We start from the raw sequence: 18,847 nt of genomic DNA, 5'->3' as shown, positions 1-18,847 counted from the left end.
CTTGGCCATTGGGAAAATAGCTGGTACACCCTCCCCCTGTCGTACACCCCCGTGAACTGTCAATCAGCCTCTCAGCGACCAACCAGATCCTCATCATCGAAGCTCAGTTGCTTTGAACAGTTCACAGAAACTTGAGAAAACTCTACCGCAGGAGGCTTTGCCTTAGTCACAGCTTCCCCAGACAACTCACGAGGATGAGCAAGAAACAGGTTCTGCTACAACAAGCCTCTGTGAATTCTACATGACCCTGCACGAGCTGTTCTCATTTAGGGCTGGAAGGGAGCCCGGTTATGAAGGTAGAAGTTCAGATTGGTCTCCAGAAGTCAGTCTTTCTGTAGTGGCCTTTGGAGATGTCAGAAAACTCAAGGGCCATGGAACACACCTGAGTTCACTCAGTGGCCTTCAAGGGATCCGGAACCCAACGCCTTTGTTCATTCAACCACCGTATAGACTGTAGTCTATTAGTACTAGAAGCTGTGCGGCAGGGTGGTGGATGCGGAAACCTGCTCTTCTTGCTTTGGCCTCCACAGTGCTGGGATTATAGGCCCGTACCACCAAGCCCAGCTAGATCTGGTTCTTGTGGGGTCCATGTAGCACAGCAGTGACCTGTCCTGGCTGGGACTTTGGATAATGTTGGGATCCCCAGGAAACAAGTGAGGACAAGATCTGTAAAAGGAAAGGCTAGCTGTGCAGAAGGTGGTCTCAGTGCAGCCTGAGTAAGGCAAGCAGAGGAAGCGCTGAGGTTGGCAAGAAAGAGGGATTCAGTATAGCTTAGCTGGGGAAGGGAAGACAGAAGCTGGAGGGGTGCTAGATTTCCTTAGCCTTGTGCCGTGTTAAAGTTCTTCCTATTGTGTTAGTTTTTGTGCTGGAAAGGAGCATGAATGTCCACAGTGTGTCTGTGGAGGGTAGAAGACAGCCTGTGGGAGCTGGTTTTCTGCCTCCATCATGTAGATCCCGGGGATTGGACCCAGGGCATCATGCTTGGTAGCACACTCCTTTGCCACTGAGTCACTTCCCAGGACCTTATGTTGTTTTTCAGAAGCCCTGGAGACCCCATGCAGATTTTTAAGTCAGTGGGAGACAGGGTCGGAATGATTTAGAAAGTGTTCTGGTTCTCTGTGGAGACTGGATGGGAGGCAGTGAGTTAGGGACTGTGGTGGTGTCCTGGCTGTGGCTATATTGGGGAGACTGGTAACCTAGGTCTAAGACAGAGCAGTGGATGGATGGGGGCAAGGAGGTAAGCGGGAAGACATCTTACGGATGTTGAAGGGTTACATCACGGCCATCAGATGTGAGGGCTGAGAAGAGAAGGCTGGAAACCAGTCCTAGTTTAGAACAGCAAGTCCTAAGGTCATGTTGTTCAACAGGAGGCAAGGACAGGAGAAACAACAGATGGGGGAACATTAGCTTCCCTAGGCACCTAGGCACTGTCTCCGAGAAGATGCTCAGAGGCAGTGGGCAGGGATAGCAAAGATCAGGGAGAGGTCATGATGGAGGTGCAGGCAGGGGGTGGGGCATGAGATGACCTAAGCTGTTGGGGACAGTCAGTTGGATAGAGGATGGGAAATGTGGGAGAATGAGTGAGGGAGACACTGACACTGACTGACAGGCCCAGCAGGAACAGCCTGAGAGGCAGCAGGGAGCCAGAGCTGTCCAGGGTGTCTAAGCCTTTGCCCTTAATTCCCAGTGACCTTGAGCCTGCTGCAGTTGTTCAGCTCCTGGGCAAGACTCCTCTCTCCAGCAAGGAGGCTTTGTAGTCTGGACCCTTGAGGGGTGTTCACCTCTTGGTGCTTCCCAAGTGTTAGAGTCAGGAGCTGTCTGCTGACTTCATTGCTCCTGGTTGCTTAGAAGAGGAAGTGTGGAGGTGTGTGGAAAGGCAGGGATTGTGCTGCGTTAACAGGGCATCATAACAGGCTCTGGGAGGCATCTGAGAACCCCATTTGGGGCTCTTACCCACAGTAGGGACTCAGGTTATTCTGTCTGTTGAGTGAATCACCTCATCAGGCCTTTTCCTGTGTGACTTTCTGGGACAGACAGCACTAGACTGGTATTTCATGCCAGACAGACCGACAAGGGTAAGTCAGGAGGACTGCCGCAGTGGGGCAGAAAGGCAGCTCACGCTCAGATGCAGCTCCTGTGACAGCGGGTTCCTGTGACAGCAGGAGGCAGTTCCTTGTGCTGCAAGCTGGTAGCCCAAGGAGGAAGAACTCACAGGTGTGGTGGTTCTCAGCAGTGAGGAGTGACCAGGCCCTAGCCATGTCTCCTGAGGTGACTTAGTTTTTAGGATAGCTAGGAGGGAATTCTGAGACAAGCCCTTCTCAGGAGAAAACTGAAGTATGGGAGCTGAGAAGGGTTCTTCTGGGATTTGGGGTCAGGTCACACTCTCTAGTCTGTAAGCAATAGGCCTCTGAGAACAAGCCTTTGTAATTACTAGGCAGGGAATAGTGCTGGACACACACACACACACACACACACACACACACACACTAAATAAATAAATAAATAAATAAATAAATAAATATGCATGCATGCATGTTTAAAAAATGACTCGGGGCTGGAGAGATGGCTCAGCAGTTAAGAGCCCTGACTGCCCTTCCAGAGGTCCTGAGTTTAGTTCCCAGCACATACTGACTCACAGCCATCTGTAATGGTGTCCAATGCCCTCTTTTGGTGTGTCTGAGGACAGGAAAATGACTCAGACTACAGGCTCACCTTGTTCCTGCGTAAAGGCCTTGGGATCTTAAAGATGAGGCAGTCATGTCTCCAAAGAGTTTCGCAGCTAGCTTTGCCTTAGATATTCTCAGGGTGTTACCTGCTGGGAAAGCACCCAGAATAGCTTCCATAGTGCCCCCTATCTGTGACCTTCTGCCAGACTTGACTTGACTTGACTTTCCTTTCCTTTCCTTTCCTTTCCTTTCCTTTCCTTTCCTTTCCTTTCCTTTCCTTTCCTTTCCTTTCCTTTCCAATTATCTATCTGGCTTTTGCTGGGTTTTCTAGGAGGATTCCTCACGTTTGGTATTCCATTTTTCTGCTTAAGTTTTTTGTTTCTACTGTCATATTCTATCAAAATGTAAAAAGTTCTTTTTTTTTTCTGACTCCCAAGTACACACACACACACACACACACACACACATACACACATCTAATCTCCATTTCCTCCTCTTCTTCCTCCTCCTCTTCTTCTTCCTCCTGCTCCTCCTCCTCCTCTTCCTCCTCCTCCTTCTTCTTCTTTTTTTTTTGGTGGTAGTTTTATTTGTTTTAGTGTCTGCTTTCCATGCAGGAATTCTTCCTCAGATGTTCACGCAGGAATTGTTCCTCAGACAAACTGTGTTGTCTGCTTATGATTAAGAGTGGGAGACACTGACAGCAGTTGAGAGCTTTCAGCCTGGGTGGGATGTGTTGTTGAGGGATCCCAAAATCAGTGTCTTTTCATCTTAGACTCAAAGTCCCCAAGAAATGTCCTCCTGTCCTAGAGACTACAGTCTAGTTACAGGAATCCTGGAAATTTAGTGGATGGAAAGACTGGTGGTAAGATAAGGTTTCTCCATGCAGCCCTGATTGTCCTGGAACTTGCTCTGGAGACTAGGCTACCTTAAAAACACAAATCGGGCCCTCCTCTGCCTCCTGAGTGCTGGGATCAAAGGCATACGCCACCATGCCCGGCAGGAAGAGGAAGAGGAGCTGTGTATGTAGCTCATTTATTCCTCTCCTTCCGAGGCCTATAGTGGGAATTCTGGGATTTTGGGTTCTTTTTTAAAAACATAAAAATATTATAAGAATATGTTTTTGTTTTAATCCCAGGTGTGGGGATTTGGGAGTGCTTCTCAGCAGCTGAGTATGGTTTGCCTCATGCTCTAGTAGAGGCATGGCGTTGCCAGGTGCAGGTAGTTTCTGGGATTGGGTAATATTTGGAATTCTGGGAATTTTTCAATGTGTATAAATGCTAGGGCCCCCTAGGTGAGGTAGGGAGTTGTTGGTTATTTAGGGAGGTTGGTTATAGTTTGCTGGAGTTGTGCTCCAGGAGAAATAAAAAAGAAATTAGATTCAGAGATCTTTATCTCTGTCTCCTCTCTATCCTTCTTTCTCTCCTATCTAGTGATGGGGGGTGAAGCCAAGGGGATAAAGGGTAGAGGAAAAAAGAAGAAACTACAAAGTAGCAAAGACCAGCAACAGAGGCCGTGCTCACCAGGTGTCTTGGCTCCTCCAGGCCAAGGGGAAGTACCATTGTTCTGGGGTGTTGGAGGGTGTGGTTGCCCAGCCATGGACAGTGGTGAAAGGTACGAAGTCTGCCCATGTGCTCTGTGCCTGAGCTCCACAGTCAGCTCCAAAAGCCTCTGGGTTCTGTGGTGTTTGCTAGTTCTTACTGCCCTCATTACTGAGTCAGGCTGGACGGACACACCTTTGGTGGAAGTAAAGCAGCTAGTATGTCTGGCATAGAAAATCCGACCACCGACTGTAAATTGAGATGTTAGTTAGGAGAACTGCATCCTAGGAAGGAAAGAGGGAGGCGCCCATCCGACGGGCTGGGCTCCACCACAGCCAACTTCCTCATAGCAAGTGACAGGCTCTTTGGGCTGCTATTTTTTTTTTTTTTTCTTTCTCACTGATATAAGCAGTCCTAAATCTCAGCATTTTAGTGCTGGTTATGTGGGCAGCAAATGAGAGCTTGGCTACAGGTTAAAAACAAATGTTTGGGTCCAGTGTGGTGGCACTTGTCTTTAATCTTGGCACTTGAGAGGCAGAGGCAGATGGAGCTCTGTGAGTTTTGAGGTCAGCCTGGTGTTCATAGGCCAGGTCAGCCAGAGTATAAAGTGAGGCCTTGTCTCCTCCTTCCCAAAAGACACACTCACACACCAAACAAACAAAACCCCCCCAGTATCTGTGATAGCCCAAATCCAGGAATCTCATGATGAACTAGCTTTCCAGACTCCAACTTACATCTTCAACAAAGTAGTCTTGAGTATAGAGCCATAACACAGTTACACAGTGTGGAGACTTCACCAGGCTTGCTCTGCTATTTTCCCAGAGCTCAGTTGAGGGCCAGGATCACCCCAGCACCCAGCCTTCACTGCATGCTTCAGCAGAGTATCCCAGTTATGCCTGCGTATTTGGAGAAGTGTGTACAGTTCATGGAGAGTGGAAGAGAGCTGCTGCCTGCCATTTCAAGTGGAAAAGAACAATACAATGTGTACATAAGAACTTTGAAAAAACTGTTGTTTAGGGGGAGCATGGTGGCACACACCTTGAACCCCAGGATTTGAGAGGCAGAGGCAGGCAGATCTCTGGGAGTTTCAGGTGAGCTGGAAAGACAGAGTGAGATTCTCAAAAGCAAAACAAAACAAGTTGTTTGATATGTAGCCAAAGATTGTTGTGAACTTCTGGTCTTGTTTCCCCTCCCACCAGGCTTAGCATTTGCAAATATCTACAGAGAAGGCAGACACACAGCAAAGGCTTATTCAGACAGGTTATTCTAGAAGAGCCTGCAGAGAAGGCAGCTTTAATTGTTCTCAGCTGTGAAGGTCACAAGGTAAAAGTCTAAAGGAGAGGTAACTTGAAGCAGATGGGGTGGAGCTGAGGAGGAGGTGAGGAGCTCAGGTGAGGGAGCTGGACACCAGGAAGCAGCAGTAGGTGCTAAGCTGAGGAAGGAGGGACTACACGGTAGGGGGCAGAGATACAGAGGCAGAAGGAGCGCTGTGAACAGAAGTCACTTGGTCTATGTACTCCGTGGAAGCTCACATCTGGTCCTTTCTCTGGCTTGTCAGCAGTTTTCTCTTCCGGGAGCCCCACCTTCTTCCTGTGCTGGATTCTGAGCCCAAACCCAAATAGGATGTTCCTTTTTTTTCTGGTATTTTTTTTAATCTTTAGAAGATATTTTTAGAATTATGTGTTTTATTTTATGTGTGTGTGTGTGTTCTGCCTGTATGTCTGTGAACCACATGTATGTGTCTGGTGCTGGCAAAGGTTAGAGGGTTTTGGATTCCCTGGAACTAGAGTTATAGACAGTTGTGAACCATCCTGTGCAATCAAGCCTGGGTCCTCTGCAAGAGCAGCAAATGCTCTTAAACATTGGTCAATGTTCCACCCTCCCCCCCCCTTTTATTTCTGGTATCTTATTGTAATCAATTGCGTGGGTTTAGGAAAAGTATTCCTCCTGAAGCTGGATCATTCTGTTTTCTTATTTCTAGTGGGACTATTTCATGCCTCTAGAAGCTTTCCTGAGGCTTCTCATGTCAGTGATACCTACAGAAGTCTGCACTGAAGTTTCCACAGGGACTTTCAGTCTTTGCTCAGATGGCTGGGTCAGGGTAGAGTCTTGGTACTGTTGAAATTTTGGTCAGATTGTTGGTGTTTAATAGCATCCCCTGGCCAGGGCACTCAAAGTCTTCAGTCAAGGATTCCCTGGAGGTGAGTCCAGTTCCTGCACTGGCCTGCCCTGCCTGCTGGGTTCCTGAGCTGGAGAAAGCACTCCATTGCATTGCACTGTCTTCCGAGTGTGCTTTCCATCTAATGCTGATCTCTGGAGGAACACATGAGGAATGTAACTGGGAACCATTAGATGCCACATCTACTAATGTGGCTGCTGGCCACTTCTTGGATCTCCAGGGTTCACAGACTTACTGCTTATCACAGGGTATGTACTAAGAGAGACTCAGTGGTTGATAGAAAAATGCATTCAGACTGGAGACCAAATGGGTACATGAGTGCCCCTGCTGGTAGTACAAGACAGGGGCAGTGTCTTTTTCTTTAGCAAATATAGATGGTCTCTCTCCTCACTTAATCATTATTGTTCCTTCCTTCCTTCCTTCTTCCTTTTCCTCCTCCTCTTCTTCTTCTTCCTCCTCCTTCTCCTTCTCGATCCTCCCTGCCTCTCTTTCTCTCTGTGATACTAAGAATTGAACCCTGGGCCTCACAAATGCTTGGTGAGCACTCTACCACTGAGCTGTCCAGTTGAGACTTGGAGTAAGTTGCCTGATAGGCCTTGAACTTGCAATCCTCCTGTCTCAGGCTGCTGAATAACTAGAGTTACAAGTGTTCTCCCTTCCACCCACTGCTTCTTGATTTTTTTTTTTTTTTTTTTTTTGTTCAAAGTATCAAAATAACTAGGGTTTTAAGAAAATGGAAATTGAGCCGGGCAGTGGTGGCGCACGCCTTTAATCCCAGCACTTGGGAGGCAGAGGCAGGCAGATTTCTGAGTTCGAGGCCAGTCTGGTCTACAGAGTGAGTTCCAGGACAGCCAGGACTACACAGAGAAACCCTGTCTTGAAAAACCAAAAAAGAAAAAAAAAAGAAAATGGAAATTGTTTTCATTTCTGTTTTTTTTGTTTTTGTTTTGGTTTTTTTGGCTTTTTTTTCTGGCTCTTGCCATCTGTGTGAGTTTTTATGATGTCACAGCTTCTTCAATCTGAGGCACACTGTGTTTAGCTGACCTTAGGAAGAACAAGGTAACCCTTTTTGTTTTATTTATTATTGTGTCTGTTATTATTTTGGTATTGATTATTGAAGCTAAGGCCATGTCCGTGCTAAGGGACTGTAGCCTCTAAGGTCCTTAGGGAAGTCCTCTGCACTGAGCAGCCTGAGAGAAGCTAGCTTCTTGACCTTTGGCTTTCAGTCTCACAAAACAGGGATGAACACAGGATTTGCCTTGAAAGAGAAAGTGGACTCTGTCCTGCAACTTGACCCAGAACCCTTTTGGTCTCTGATGGTGGTCAGTCACAGCTGTGCACGATTCGGGTGCTGGCAGGCAGCCCATGTCAGATGCCATAACCTTGGGCATCTGAGTCTTAGGTAGAATCTGTAAATAAGCCATTGTCGAGCCAGCTTCAAACCCCTGGGCCCCCTACTTTCCTCTAATCCCCTACCACCCCAGAATCAAACTTAAATGGGCTAGGCAGTAGTCCCTCGGCAGCTTCAGAGAGGGGCAACCCTGCTCTCACCCTGTGGCTGATGCTTTGTGGTCTCTCCTACATCTGCAAAGTATAGTTTAGATACAAATAGCAAGTTGAAATCAGATAAATGCTGTTTTATAAGGGTAAGTTGGGGGACCTGTCATCTGAAGGATGTACTCTGTGTAGCCGTCCTATGTTAAGAACAACTGCATTATTTAGCTTCTTGTTTGTTTCTTTTTTTCCTAGTGAATATAGTGCACTTTATTTTTAGACAACCTATATGACATTTTTTTTTCTTAAAAACAGTGCCTCCACTCCATGTAAATCATGATCCAAATAAGGTGTCAGCCCTATTTGTCTTACGTCCTGGTGTTGCGTGGACTGTAGGCAGCAGCCAGTTATGGCGACAAGTGTGGAAAATAAGATCGTATGAAGAGCTTCCCAACTCGACTGTGGGAGCGTCCCTACCACATAGATGTACACCCCAATTCAGTTTGGCCGCCACAGAGGCAGGGTGATGCTCCTGTTATATCCTATGCTTTTCTGTTATATCCTAGTACAGACAGAAGAACAACCACAAATGGTTGAAGGACTATCAGTGCATGTAGATCTCTCTCTCTCTCTCTCTCTCTCTCTCTCCTCCTCCTCCTCCTTCTTCTTCTTCTTCTTCTTCTTCTTCTTCTTCTTCTTCTTCTTCTTCTCTCTCTCTCTCTCTCTCTCTCTCTCTCTCTCTCTCTCTGTCTCTCTCTCTCTTAGACAGAGTCTTATTGTATAGACCAGGGTGACCTGGAACTCACAAAGATCTGCCTGCCTCTACCTCCCAAGTGGTGGGATCAAAAAGCTGTGCATCCCCACAGTGGGTTTTGTGTAGGCTGGCTTATGAGCTCATTATGTAGACAAGGATTTTGTATTCTTTCGTGTTTGTTTTTTGAGACAAGGTCTCATTTTGTAGCCCCGACTGACCTCAAACTCACAGAAATCCACCTGCCTCTGCCTCCCAAGTCCTGGAATTAAAGGCATGCACCACTACCACCTGGCTGTAATTTCTTATTTTTGAGATTATTATATAATTACTTCATTTCCTCCTTCCAGCTCCTTTCATGTACTGTGCCGTCCCCCTTTCTGCTTTGTTCTCACTCAGACTCATAAACTCTTTTTCTTTGTTTTTATGTGTGTGTAATATATATACATATATATGTATATATATATTATAACATATATATAATAACACATACATATACATTACACACACATATAATGTTTTTATACACACACATCACAATGTGTGTGTATAAAATCACAATGACTCTGCTATTTTTCATTGACTGCAGTAGCGTGCAAGAATTCTAATGACTTTATCTTACAATGCTTGGGTTTAGTGTTGCATTTCCCCACCTGGGGCAGTAAGTTCTTTGGTTGAAATAAACTGGTTTTTTGTTGTTTTTTTTTTATATGTTCTTTGGTACCTTCATGTACATTTTGTTGTGCAGTTGCTAGACACTTTGATTCCCTGAGCTGAGCTGAGCCATTCTACTGTGTGACGTTAGGGTGCTGTCAAGGAACTGTCTCCCACAGTTCCTGTGTAGCCCTGGTGTCCTGGAACTCGCTTTCTAATTAGGCTGTTTGTTGTTGTTATTTTGTTCGTTTGTTTTTTAAAATGGGAGATTTGAAAATAATTCTGTGATCTAGTTTTACAAAATAGTTGCCTGGTACACGTCTTCAGTCCTAGCACTCCAGAGGCAGAGGCAGGCAGAACTCTTGTGAGTTCGAGGCCAGCCTGGTCTATATAGTGAGTTCCAGGACAGCCAGAGCTACCTAGTGAGACCCTGTCTCAAAACAACCCCCCCCCCAATAAAAACCCCAGAAAAATAAAAACTGGGTTTGTGTTGGGGGGACAGTTTGGTGTAGAACATAGGTTTACCGTATATAAGATCCTGGGTCTGTGCCAATACAGAACAACAACCCAGCAAGCCGGTACAGAGAGACGTTCTAAGATGGCGACTGCTCTTACCTGAGCCTTGCTTATTTTCTCTACATTTCCAGAGCACCATAGGCCTCAGTGCATTTGTGTAAGGATTAAGGGAAGAGGTTTCCTGATCCATCTGGTTTGCAGACTTGTACTTTAGGACAGCCACTCTTTACCTGTATTATCCTTCAAGAATGAAGACAAGTGTCCCAGCAGGCCCCGTGGGAAAACCTCCAGACCTCTGTTCAAGCTGTGGACTTTGAACTGGGTCTTCTGAACAGTGGGCCCTTGTGGGAATGGAGAGCCCTGGGCTGAGTCACCTCCTTCAGCCCCGAGCCCAGCATAGACCACGGCCCAGCTCACTCACAGAACTCTACGCCTCTGTGCTACAAGGTCCTGTGGACATTTCAGCAAATCATGCCATCTCAGATAACAGATGGGGTGGAAATGAAGACGTAGGACAGGAAGGGAATTGTCATGTTTGAAGGTGACTGGGGCCTGTGACAGTCCTCAGCAAGTCCTGCTACCTTAAAAACCAGGAACAGGGCCATAATTCTAACTACACTCCAGTTTACTAAAGTGTGTGTGTGTGTGTGTGTATCAGTGTGTGTGTGTGTGTGTGTGTGTGTATCAGAGGAGAACGTTGGGTGTGTTTCTCCAGAGCTGACCATCTTGTTTTCTGAGATGGTCTCTGACAGGGACTTGGGGTTCACCTAAGCAAAGCCCCAGGAATCCTCCTGTCTGCCTTTCCAGCACATGCAAGTACATGCAAGCATGCCTGGCTTTGTGTGTGGAGTCTGAGGTACACACTCAGGTCTAAATGCTTGTGCGGCCTGAGGTGGATGGAGGAAACATTTTGGTTGAGTACTTGACCAGCTCTAGAAGGCTCTTGGTCTCTCTCCCTATAGAGGAGATCTGCAAAGCTGAGGGAACAAAATGGGATTATATGCTAGAAAATAGTCCAGGCCACTTGACTCTCCATGCTAAAATGGGCTCTAATCCATGTTTCCTTTTTGGTATTGGATTAAAGAATGTAGGGCATCGCCAGGATTGGCTGTTAATAATACCCAGGACAAATATATGCTGTGAGAATTTGGGGGACGAGATAAGGCTGGAGGAAGGCTGCAGATGTGCCAGTTAGGCGTGCTGTGAACACTTGTGCTTGATTTGACTCTTTCCTCATCGTATCTTCACATTCCGCAGTCTAAATGTCTCCTGAGCAGTATCTTTTCACTGCATTTTAATTAACTTTTGGTAGCAAAAGACATATTGAGCCTGAGTCGTTTGTTAATTCAGATAAAGCAGAGGGGGCTGGACTGTATGTAGCTCCGTGACAGAGCACGCACTCACCTCCTCTAGCACATGACAACACCAGCACAGCCCCGGGCAGGCACACGTCTCCTGAGAGAGCGTCCTGTCACTGCCAGAGTCATGCAACCGGCTGAGGTGGTTCTGCTTTGGGGATTTAGCTGACTTTGACAAAAGCCCAGGACACCTGCACTGGGATGTGCCCCTCCACACTCCAAGAGCTCTTCCAGCAGAAGACAGCACAGGAATGCAGAGGAGGCCCTCCACGCAGCGGCTCCAGAGCACCGTGTTCTGTTTTCTAGTTGGTTGGTTGGTTTGTCTGTACTCGTTGAAGCACAGAGCAACACTGGGGCATACCAGCAATTAAAGCTAATCATTTTGTCTCATAAAGGTAACATTTTGCTCTATGTTTTTCCAATTTGCCTTAAAAAACAGTTGTATGTACAACATTAGAGAAAAAAGAGGCCGTGAATGTCAATAGAGCAGTGAAGGACATTGGTGGTGGTGGTGGTGGAGGCGCTTGGAGGGAGGGAAAGGAAGGGGAAATTATGTAATTACATTACAGTTTCAAAAATAAGAAAATTAGCTAGGTGGTGGTGGTGTGTTCCTTTAATCTCAGCACTTGAGAGGCAGAGGCAGGTGGATCTGTGAGTTTGAGGCCAGCCTGGTCTATAGAGCAAATTCCAGGACAGCCCTATCTTAAAATTTAACTAATTAATTAATTAAAAAGCTCAGGTATTCCCAGTAGAAGGCAAGGCGTTAAGACACAGAGAATAAATATCTTCAAGATCACAAACAACAACAAACCCAGTTGTATTTGCATTTGAAACATTTACATGCCAGCCTTTAATGAAATGCATAGAATTCTAGTGCCCTAGATGTGACTTTGTGATTTCATTTACTTAATTAAAAAGATCAGGAAACCAGTTGTCCAGGTGTAGGACTGAAGAGATGACTGAGTGGGTCTGACGGGAATCCCACCCCTAGGACCTCATAAAGATGGAAGGAAAGCCAGGCATAGAGGACCCATAATCACAGCACTCAAGAGGCTGAGGCAGAAGCATTGCAAATTTGAGGTCAACCCGAACTACATAGTGAGCCTCAAAAAGTAAAATAAAAATCCAGGCTCCTGGTTTTACTTAAAACTGTAGTCACAAACCTCAAATTAGCTTTTAGAACTGTCCAGAAATGCTAAAATGTGGAAATTTACTTCCCTGATCTCTGGGAAGATACATGATGTCTTTTTCTCAAATCTTCCACTAACATCCCCCACCCCACCCCAGCTGATGATGACATATCCAACAGGCCTCATAGTATCCTGTTGTCTCAGCCTAGTGTGCCCAGGTCAGGTGATCTATACCCCTCCTCTAGAAGGGGATGCAAGTTCCTGACCCACCCTTTCTGATGGATCTTCTTTTGTTTTTGCCAACACCAAAGGTTCTGATATCTCACATCTTTCAGAACAAATCTTATCTCTGTTCTGTTAGTTTATTTGTTCTCTGCTGCCTTTTAGCAAGTCTTTCTAAAAAGGATTGTCAAGGTTATCCCCCAGCCCTCCACCTCCCTTCTCCCTCTAGTCCATTCTTGTCTCATTGAGAGCCTGTCAAAGTCAGCCAGGTTCATGTCTCTGGAGTGTAGCTTTGACTGTCCTCTAGGCCAGGCTGGCTTCAAACGCACAGATACCCGCCTGCCTCTGCCTCCGAAGTGCTGGGATTAAAGGCGTGCGCCACCACCACTCACTTATGTTTACTTTATGTGTATGGGTATTTTTCCTGCATGTATGTCATTGCACCATCGGCATATAGTGACCACAGAGGCCAGAAGAAGGTGTCGAATCCCCTGGGCCTGGAGTTACAGACAGTTATGAGTCACTTTGTGGGAGCTGAGAATCAAGCCCCAAGTCCTCTGCAAGAACAGTGAGTTCTAACTGCTAAGCCATTTCTCCAGCCCCTAAAGTTTTAGTTTTTTATTTGATTTTATTTGATTCCCTGGAATTGGAGCTATAGATGGTTGTGAGCCACCCTGTGGGTGCTGGGAATGGAGCCCAGGTCCTCTAGAAGAGCAGCCAGTTCTCTTAACCACCGAGCTACTTCCCCAGTCCACAAAATAAAATAAGACTCCTGGTATTCTCCTACTGACCATGTCTCCTCTCTTTGTACCTCTCTAAAAATCTCTGCGTCTGTTTCTCTGTTTCTGTCCCAAATGCTGGAGTTTGTTATGTATTATGTGTCACATCTGCCTGCTTCTTGCCATCTCCGTCCACAGCACATCAAGTTACCTCCACACCTCCCATGGGTCTACACCACCCATCCGATAAAAAGGAGTTCAACTCCCAGCAACCACATGGTGCCTCACAACCATCTGTAATGGAATCTGATGCCCTCTTCTGGTGTGTCTGAAGACAGCTACAGTGTATCTATATACATTAGATAGATAGATAGATAGATAGATAGATAGATAGATAGATAGATAGATAGATCCATCAACTAATGAATCCACTGACAAGCTCCAGGTCTGGTGACTGCTTACCTCTGAATTATAGCACATCAGGGACCAAGCCATCAACCCATGAGCCTGTGGTTTGCCTCCATGCTAAGCCCATGCCTCCTCAGCCCCAAGCAGATGTCAAACATCTTTTCTTTGTCCCCTACAAGCTTTTTTGAGTGTCCCTCTCTTCTGTCTATCTGGTAGCTGCCTCTTAGTCAGGACCAACTTCCTGGGGACGGCCTTTTTCCATCCCTGTTTGTGCCGTGTCCTGGACCCTCACACATTCTTTTCAAGGCGCACATGAGATACTCTGGGTGTTGCTTTCATCAAGTGTTTGCTCCCATCATGAGCCTGTGAGCCCTCAGGAGCTGGCCAAAACTTGTGGCGCTCCCAGTGTCTGCTACACTGTGGGTCCCCAGCCAGTGCTCACTGAGGGAGTAAAGGAGTGAACATGTGTTTTTCTGTATCATTATTTCCACTGGCTACACAGTAGTCTATAAAGGAATATAACCTAAGTTGCTCACACACTTTGGGTCCAGTTCACCTCAGCACAGTATCAGTACAGTAAGTGTCTACAGGAAACACTTTTGAGTAAGCTGTGGTCTATTATACTGACATCTAAATCTAGGGGTCTGGCTGGGCCTGTAGCTCAGTGGTAGAGCACTTGCCTAGTATGTGTGGGGGCCCAAGTTCAGTCCCCTAAAAGTACCATAACAATTAAGTTTCAAGAAGTAGAAGTATTTCTCTCATATTAATCTTATTTTTATATTTTAATTTTTAAGGCAGGGTTACACAAGGCTATTTCACGCAGGTACATAGTCTACATAGAGCATATCCTCCCATCTAGGATGCAGCTTTAGTAACAGGAAAATGAGCATGTAAAGTCAAAGAAAAACAGGAAATATGATCTCAGCTATATGAAGGTACATAGAAAAGCTAATTGTAAAATAAACTAAAACTTAACTAAATACATTTTAGGTTGGCAAAATTACAAATGATTTTTCCTGTTTCCCTTTTCTGGTACTGGGGATTGAACCCAGGATCTTGTGTTGGCTCATGGTGTAGCAGACACTGGAGGATCAACACAAGCTTCTGCCAGCTCCCAAGGCCGCATAGGCTCCTGATGGGAGCTTTGGAGACATTTTCCAATTATTACCTAGGCTGGCTTTGAATTTGGCATCTTCCTACTTCAGCCTCTTGAAATAAGCATTAGATGTATTTTTAATATTATTTATCTGTGTTTTTGACATTTTGCATTGTTTTATTTTGTGATGCTCAAATCTAATATCCTGGGCTCAAACCCACACATTACACTTGCTGGGCAAGCATTGCACCTCTAAGCTACACCCCCAGCCCTTGATTTTTTTTTTTTTTTTTCACTCAACCCACCTTGGCTTACTGGCTTAACAGTTAGCATTTTCCTGTTTTGCCTCCCACCTGATAAGGTTCCAGGCATGTCCTGCCCACCACAACTTGCTATTTTTGTTTTTAGTATTCAGAAGAAAAGTTCCTAAAAATTTGAGAACACCTCATGAGAGGTTGGATTATGGGTGGTCAGAAGCAGAGTTAAGACCTCTGCATCCTAGAAGGGCAGGCAAGGACCTGAGTGCTGGAGACACCTGCAGATGTCTGCTGTGAGCCTTCTCATTCCAGGATAGTGTGGGGCCTGGCCTTTCAGAGGGGCAGGTCATATTTCCTACCACGCGGCCCTTCGCGAAGGACTGTGGTAGTATAGAAACCATGGCGCAAGCGAGCTTGGAAGACCTTAGGTCTCCTAACCGTTAGAGGGGACATGGGCCTGAGACCTGGTCTGAGCCCTTTATTTACTTACAGCAGTGGTCCTCTAATATCCTAGGGGATGGGCGTGGGGACGACACTCACAGCTGTCTCCATAGGAAGGCTGTGAGGTCATTGGCCTCCTTTTCATGCTCTCTGAGCCCTTTCCAGATGTTACCTGATTCCAGACAGATTGGCTTCAGAAGCGGAAGGGACAGATAGCTGTTCTCTGTGAAGGCAGACATTAGGAGAGCTACAAAGATTTAAGACACCTGCAGTCTCCCTATATGGTTACTGCTCATTCACTAAAATATTATTTATGTTAACATACTCTGGGGTTTTTTTTTATTATTATTATAAATGAATCAGTTACCTTTTTTTTCAGTTTATTTTTGTTTGTTTTTGGAACAATTTCTCTCTATATTGTCCAGACTAGCATTCTACTACCTCTGTGTCTCAGACCGACATCAAGTTCAGAATTTGTTTCCTCCACCCCTGAAGTTCTGGGTTTGCAGGTGTGTGGCACCGCCAGCTCAGTCCCGCTCTTACTGCCTACCGTTACTTACTCACATAGGAAATCTCTGGGGTCTTTTGTTTTGAAAAGCATAAAGAAGACCTCACTTTGTTTGAAATCAAAATGTCTAGGAACCAGTGAGTTAAGGAGCCCAGGAAAGACCTGCCTCTGTGGTGGCCTGTGAACAGGCTGGGTGAACTGCCTGCCTAGGGGAGCAAGCCTGGGGAAGAGGCCCTAGAAGGCAGGTGTGGAAGCCTCTGAAATTACAGTAACATATTTTCTCTCTCTCTCTTTCTCTCTCTCCTTCCCTTTCTCACTCACTCCCCTCTCTCTCACTTACTTCTTCCTTTCTCCCTCTTTCCCTCCCTCACTCCTTCCCTTCTTCTCTCTTTCCCTCTCCTTCCCTCCCTCTCTTCCTCTGTCCCCCTTTTTCTCCCCCAACCCTGCTCCTTTTACAGAGATCATGCATGATGTGATCAAGAAGGTGAAGAAGAAGGGCGAGTGGAAGGTAAGTAGCTGCTCATGACCCTTTAGGGGTGAATTTCTGTGTGTGAGAAAAGCAGGGGCCGGAAGATGGCACAGTGGATGAAGCACATCCCCACAGCCATTCAAGAATGCCATGCAGGATGGTGACCTGCTTGTGACCTCAGCACTCAGGAGGTTGAGGCTGGATGGCTGGGCAAGTGATTGAGTGCATTAACAGAATCAGTGAGTTCTGGGGTCATCGAGAGACCTCAGCCCAGTAAACACAGTGAGGGCTAATGAAGAGGAGACCTGACATCAGCGTGTGCATTCCCTCACGCACACATGAACACATACATGCAAACATTGTCCCTAACCTACACTCACAGAAGAAATAAAGAAGGTGGAGCTGGAGATGGCAGGGCAGTGATGGAAACGAGCACTTTCCCCAGGCCTGAGGATGGCTTTGTGTGTGAGCTTGGTTCAGAGCCTCTTCCTAGACATGGAGCCGGTGAGATGGTTCAGCAGGTGAAGGTCCTCTGAGGTAGGTGTCACACTGGCCAGGAGCTAGTGGGCTCTTGGAACTTCCATATGCTGCTGAAGGGCCTGCACTGTCCATTTGGAATTTCACATTTCCCTAGAGTCAAGAGCCCATACATGCTCAGGCTCATTGGGTGTGAGAGCTAACTGGCAAAGGAGGGCTTTGAAGCCCAGTTCTGGCCCTGTGGGGTTCTGTTTCGGTTCTCACAGGTTCTAGAGGGGAGGCCATCTGGTGGGAGCTCACTGGCATGTCTCTCTGTCACCCCCGCTTTTAGGCAGGACTTTGTAGACACCAGAATTCCCAGCTGCCTCCTCAGATGAAGCCAAGGGGCTGCCTGCCATAAGGCAGCAGAACCTTTGTGACCGGGACCATCTGGGGCGATGGCTCCCATGCTCAGAGACTCTTCTGCTCTATATCATGAGGGAGAAGGGAAAGCCTTTTTACACTGTTGGCTTTTTCTTTCTACTGTGTGTGGGGTGAGAAGACATGGGAAAGATGAGGTGAACCCTGCAGGGTACCACATTCTTGTGCATCTAGTCTGGGCAGAGATGTGCGCTGGCAAAGGTAGATACCCTGATGGTAGCTGTGGACTCCATGAACCATGGTGTATGGACACTAGCCAGTCTCCCATGAGAGCAAGTTACGACCTGAAAATACCCAGAGTGTTCATTGGTGTTTTGTCTGCCATGTGTGTCTGTGTGAGGGTGTCAGAGCCTCTTACTGGAACTGGAGTTACAGACAGTTGTGAGCTGCCCTGCGGATGCTGAAAATTGAATCCTGGTTCTCTGGAAGAACAGCCAGTGCTCTTAACAGCTGAGCCACCTCTCCAGCCCCTGATTCCCTCCTCTTTATTTCATTTTGTATAAATGCTTGGGAGTATTTTACAGTTTGTGAAGTCAAGTCAGTGGGGGCAAACACTATTGTCTAGAGGGTGAAGTTGGAGGTAAAATCCAGTGTGTATCCGAGCATGGCTGTGGGTCACAGGGAAGAATGCTCCAACGTCCTACCCTCTGGAGTGTTCTCTTGGAAGCAAGGGGGAGAAGGGCAGGGACTGCAGCCCTGAGCTGTCCTCTCCCTTCCAGGTGCTGGTGGTGGACCAGTTAAGCATGAGGATGCTGTCCTCCTGCTGCAAGATGACAGACATCATGACCGAGGGGATCACAAGTGAGCACGCTCTCTCCACCTTCCCCTGCAGCATGCGCTACCCTCCCTATTCATTACTGTCCTGTGAATTTACACGCTTCCAGCAACCCCTGTGGTAAGACTGTAAGCCCCTGACTAGAGTCCTCACAGAATGCAGTGCTGGGTGCTCCTTACGTGCATGATAAAGGAATGCTAAATAGAAGGGCTAGGTGGAGAAAGATACTAGGGCTGGAGCAGTGGCTCAGTGGTTAAGAGTGTGTATTGCTCTTGCAAAGGATACAGGTTCAGTTCCCAGCACCCACCTTAGGTGACTCATTGGGAAATCTGGTGCCCTTTGCTGGCCTTCGTGGGCACGAGCCCACACCTATGTACATAATTTAAAAATAAAGATTTTAAAAAGCAGGATGGCACTCTACCAAGTAGAGGGGAAAAACAAAGCAACAATACTTAGGAGAAGTTCCCACCTTCATACTGATGAGGGACTTGACTGCTCCAGATTAGGGTTGGTAAGCTCAGTGAAACGTAGAAAACTGGGATTCCCAGTATGATGTCATGCCAGTTCACACAGCTGCTCCAAATAGCACTTGGCGATATTTGCTAGAGTTTAAGGTATGTGTGCCTGGGACCCAGCAGGCTCAGAGTCAGCTATGTATTCTGAACTAACTCAGGTATGTGCTCAGCAAACACGAACTGGAGTGTCCACAGACTTGCTCACAGGAGGCCCACATGGAAACAGCCAAAAACACCCATCAAGTATAGAAAGA

General features: G+C 46.6%; 1 protein-coding gene and 1 non-coding gene across 5 annotated transcripts in view; one reads left to right on the top strand and one right to left on the bottom strand.

The window, feature by feature from the left end:
- Stxbp1 (syntaxin binding protein 1) overlaps nt 1-18,847 on the top strand; it is a 59,141-nt gene that overhangs the window by 7,555 nt on the left and 32,739 nt on the right. For 2 of the 4 annotated variants that reach the window (XM_034495308.2, XM_034495309.2), the window contains exons 2-3: nt 16,396-16,445; nt 18,023-18,104. In XM_034495308.2, coding sequence (XP_034351199.1) covers nt 16,396-16,445; nt 18,023-18,104 — 132 coding nt within the window. Of the gene's footprint in view, nt 1-10,970; nt 11,552-12,965; nt 13,077-16,395; nt 16,446-18,022; nt 18,105-18,847 lie in introns of those variants that run through there. The other 2 variants (XM_076928511.1, XM_034495310.2) reach the window with 2 other exon arrangements.
- On the bottom strand, nt 8,360-8,494 carry LOC117704737 (small nucleolar RNA SNORA31). Its single transcript, XR_004606272.1, has one exon. It is a non-coding gene; the product is annotated as a small nucleolar RNA SNORA31 (small nucleolar RNA).

The sequence above is a fragment of the Arvicanthis niloticus genome, chromosome 2 (genome assembly GCF_011762505.2).
Source record: "Arvicanthis niloticus isolate mArvNil1 chromosome 2, mArvNil1.pat.X, whole genome shotgun sequence".
Taxonomy (NCBI): domain Eukaryota; kingdom Metazoa; phylum Chordata; class Mammalia; order Rodentia; family Muridae; genus Arvicanthis; species Arvicanthis niloticus.
Note: the sequence above shows the minus strand (reverse complement) of the source record. Positions and strands in the feature narration are given on the sequence as shown.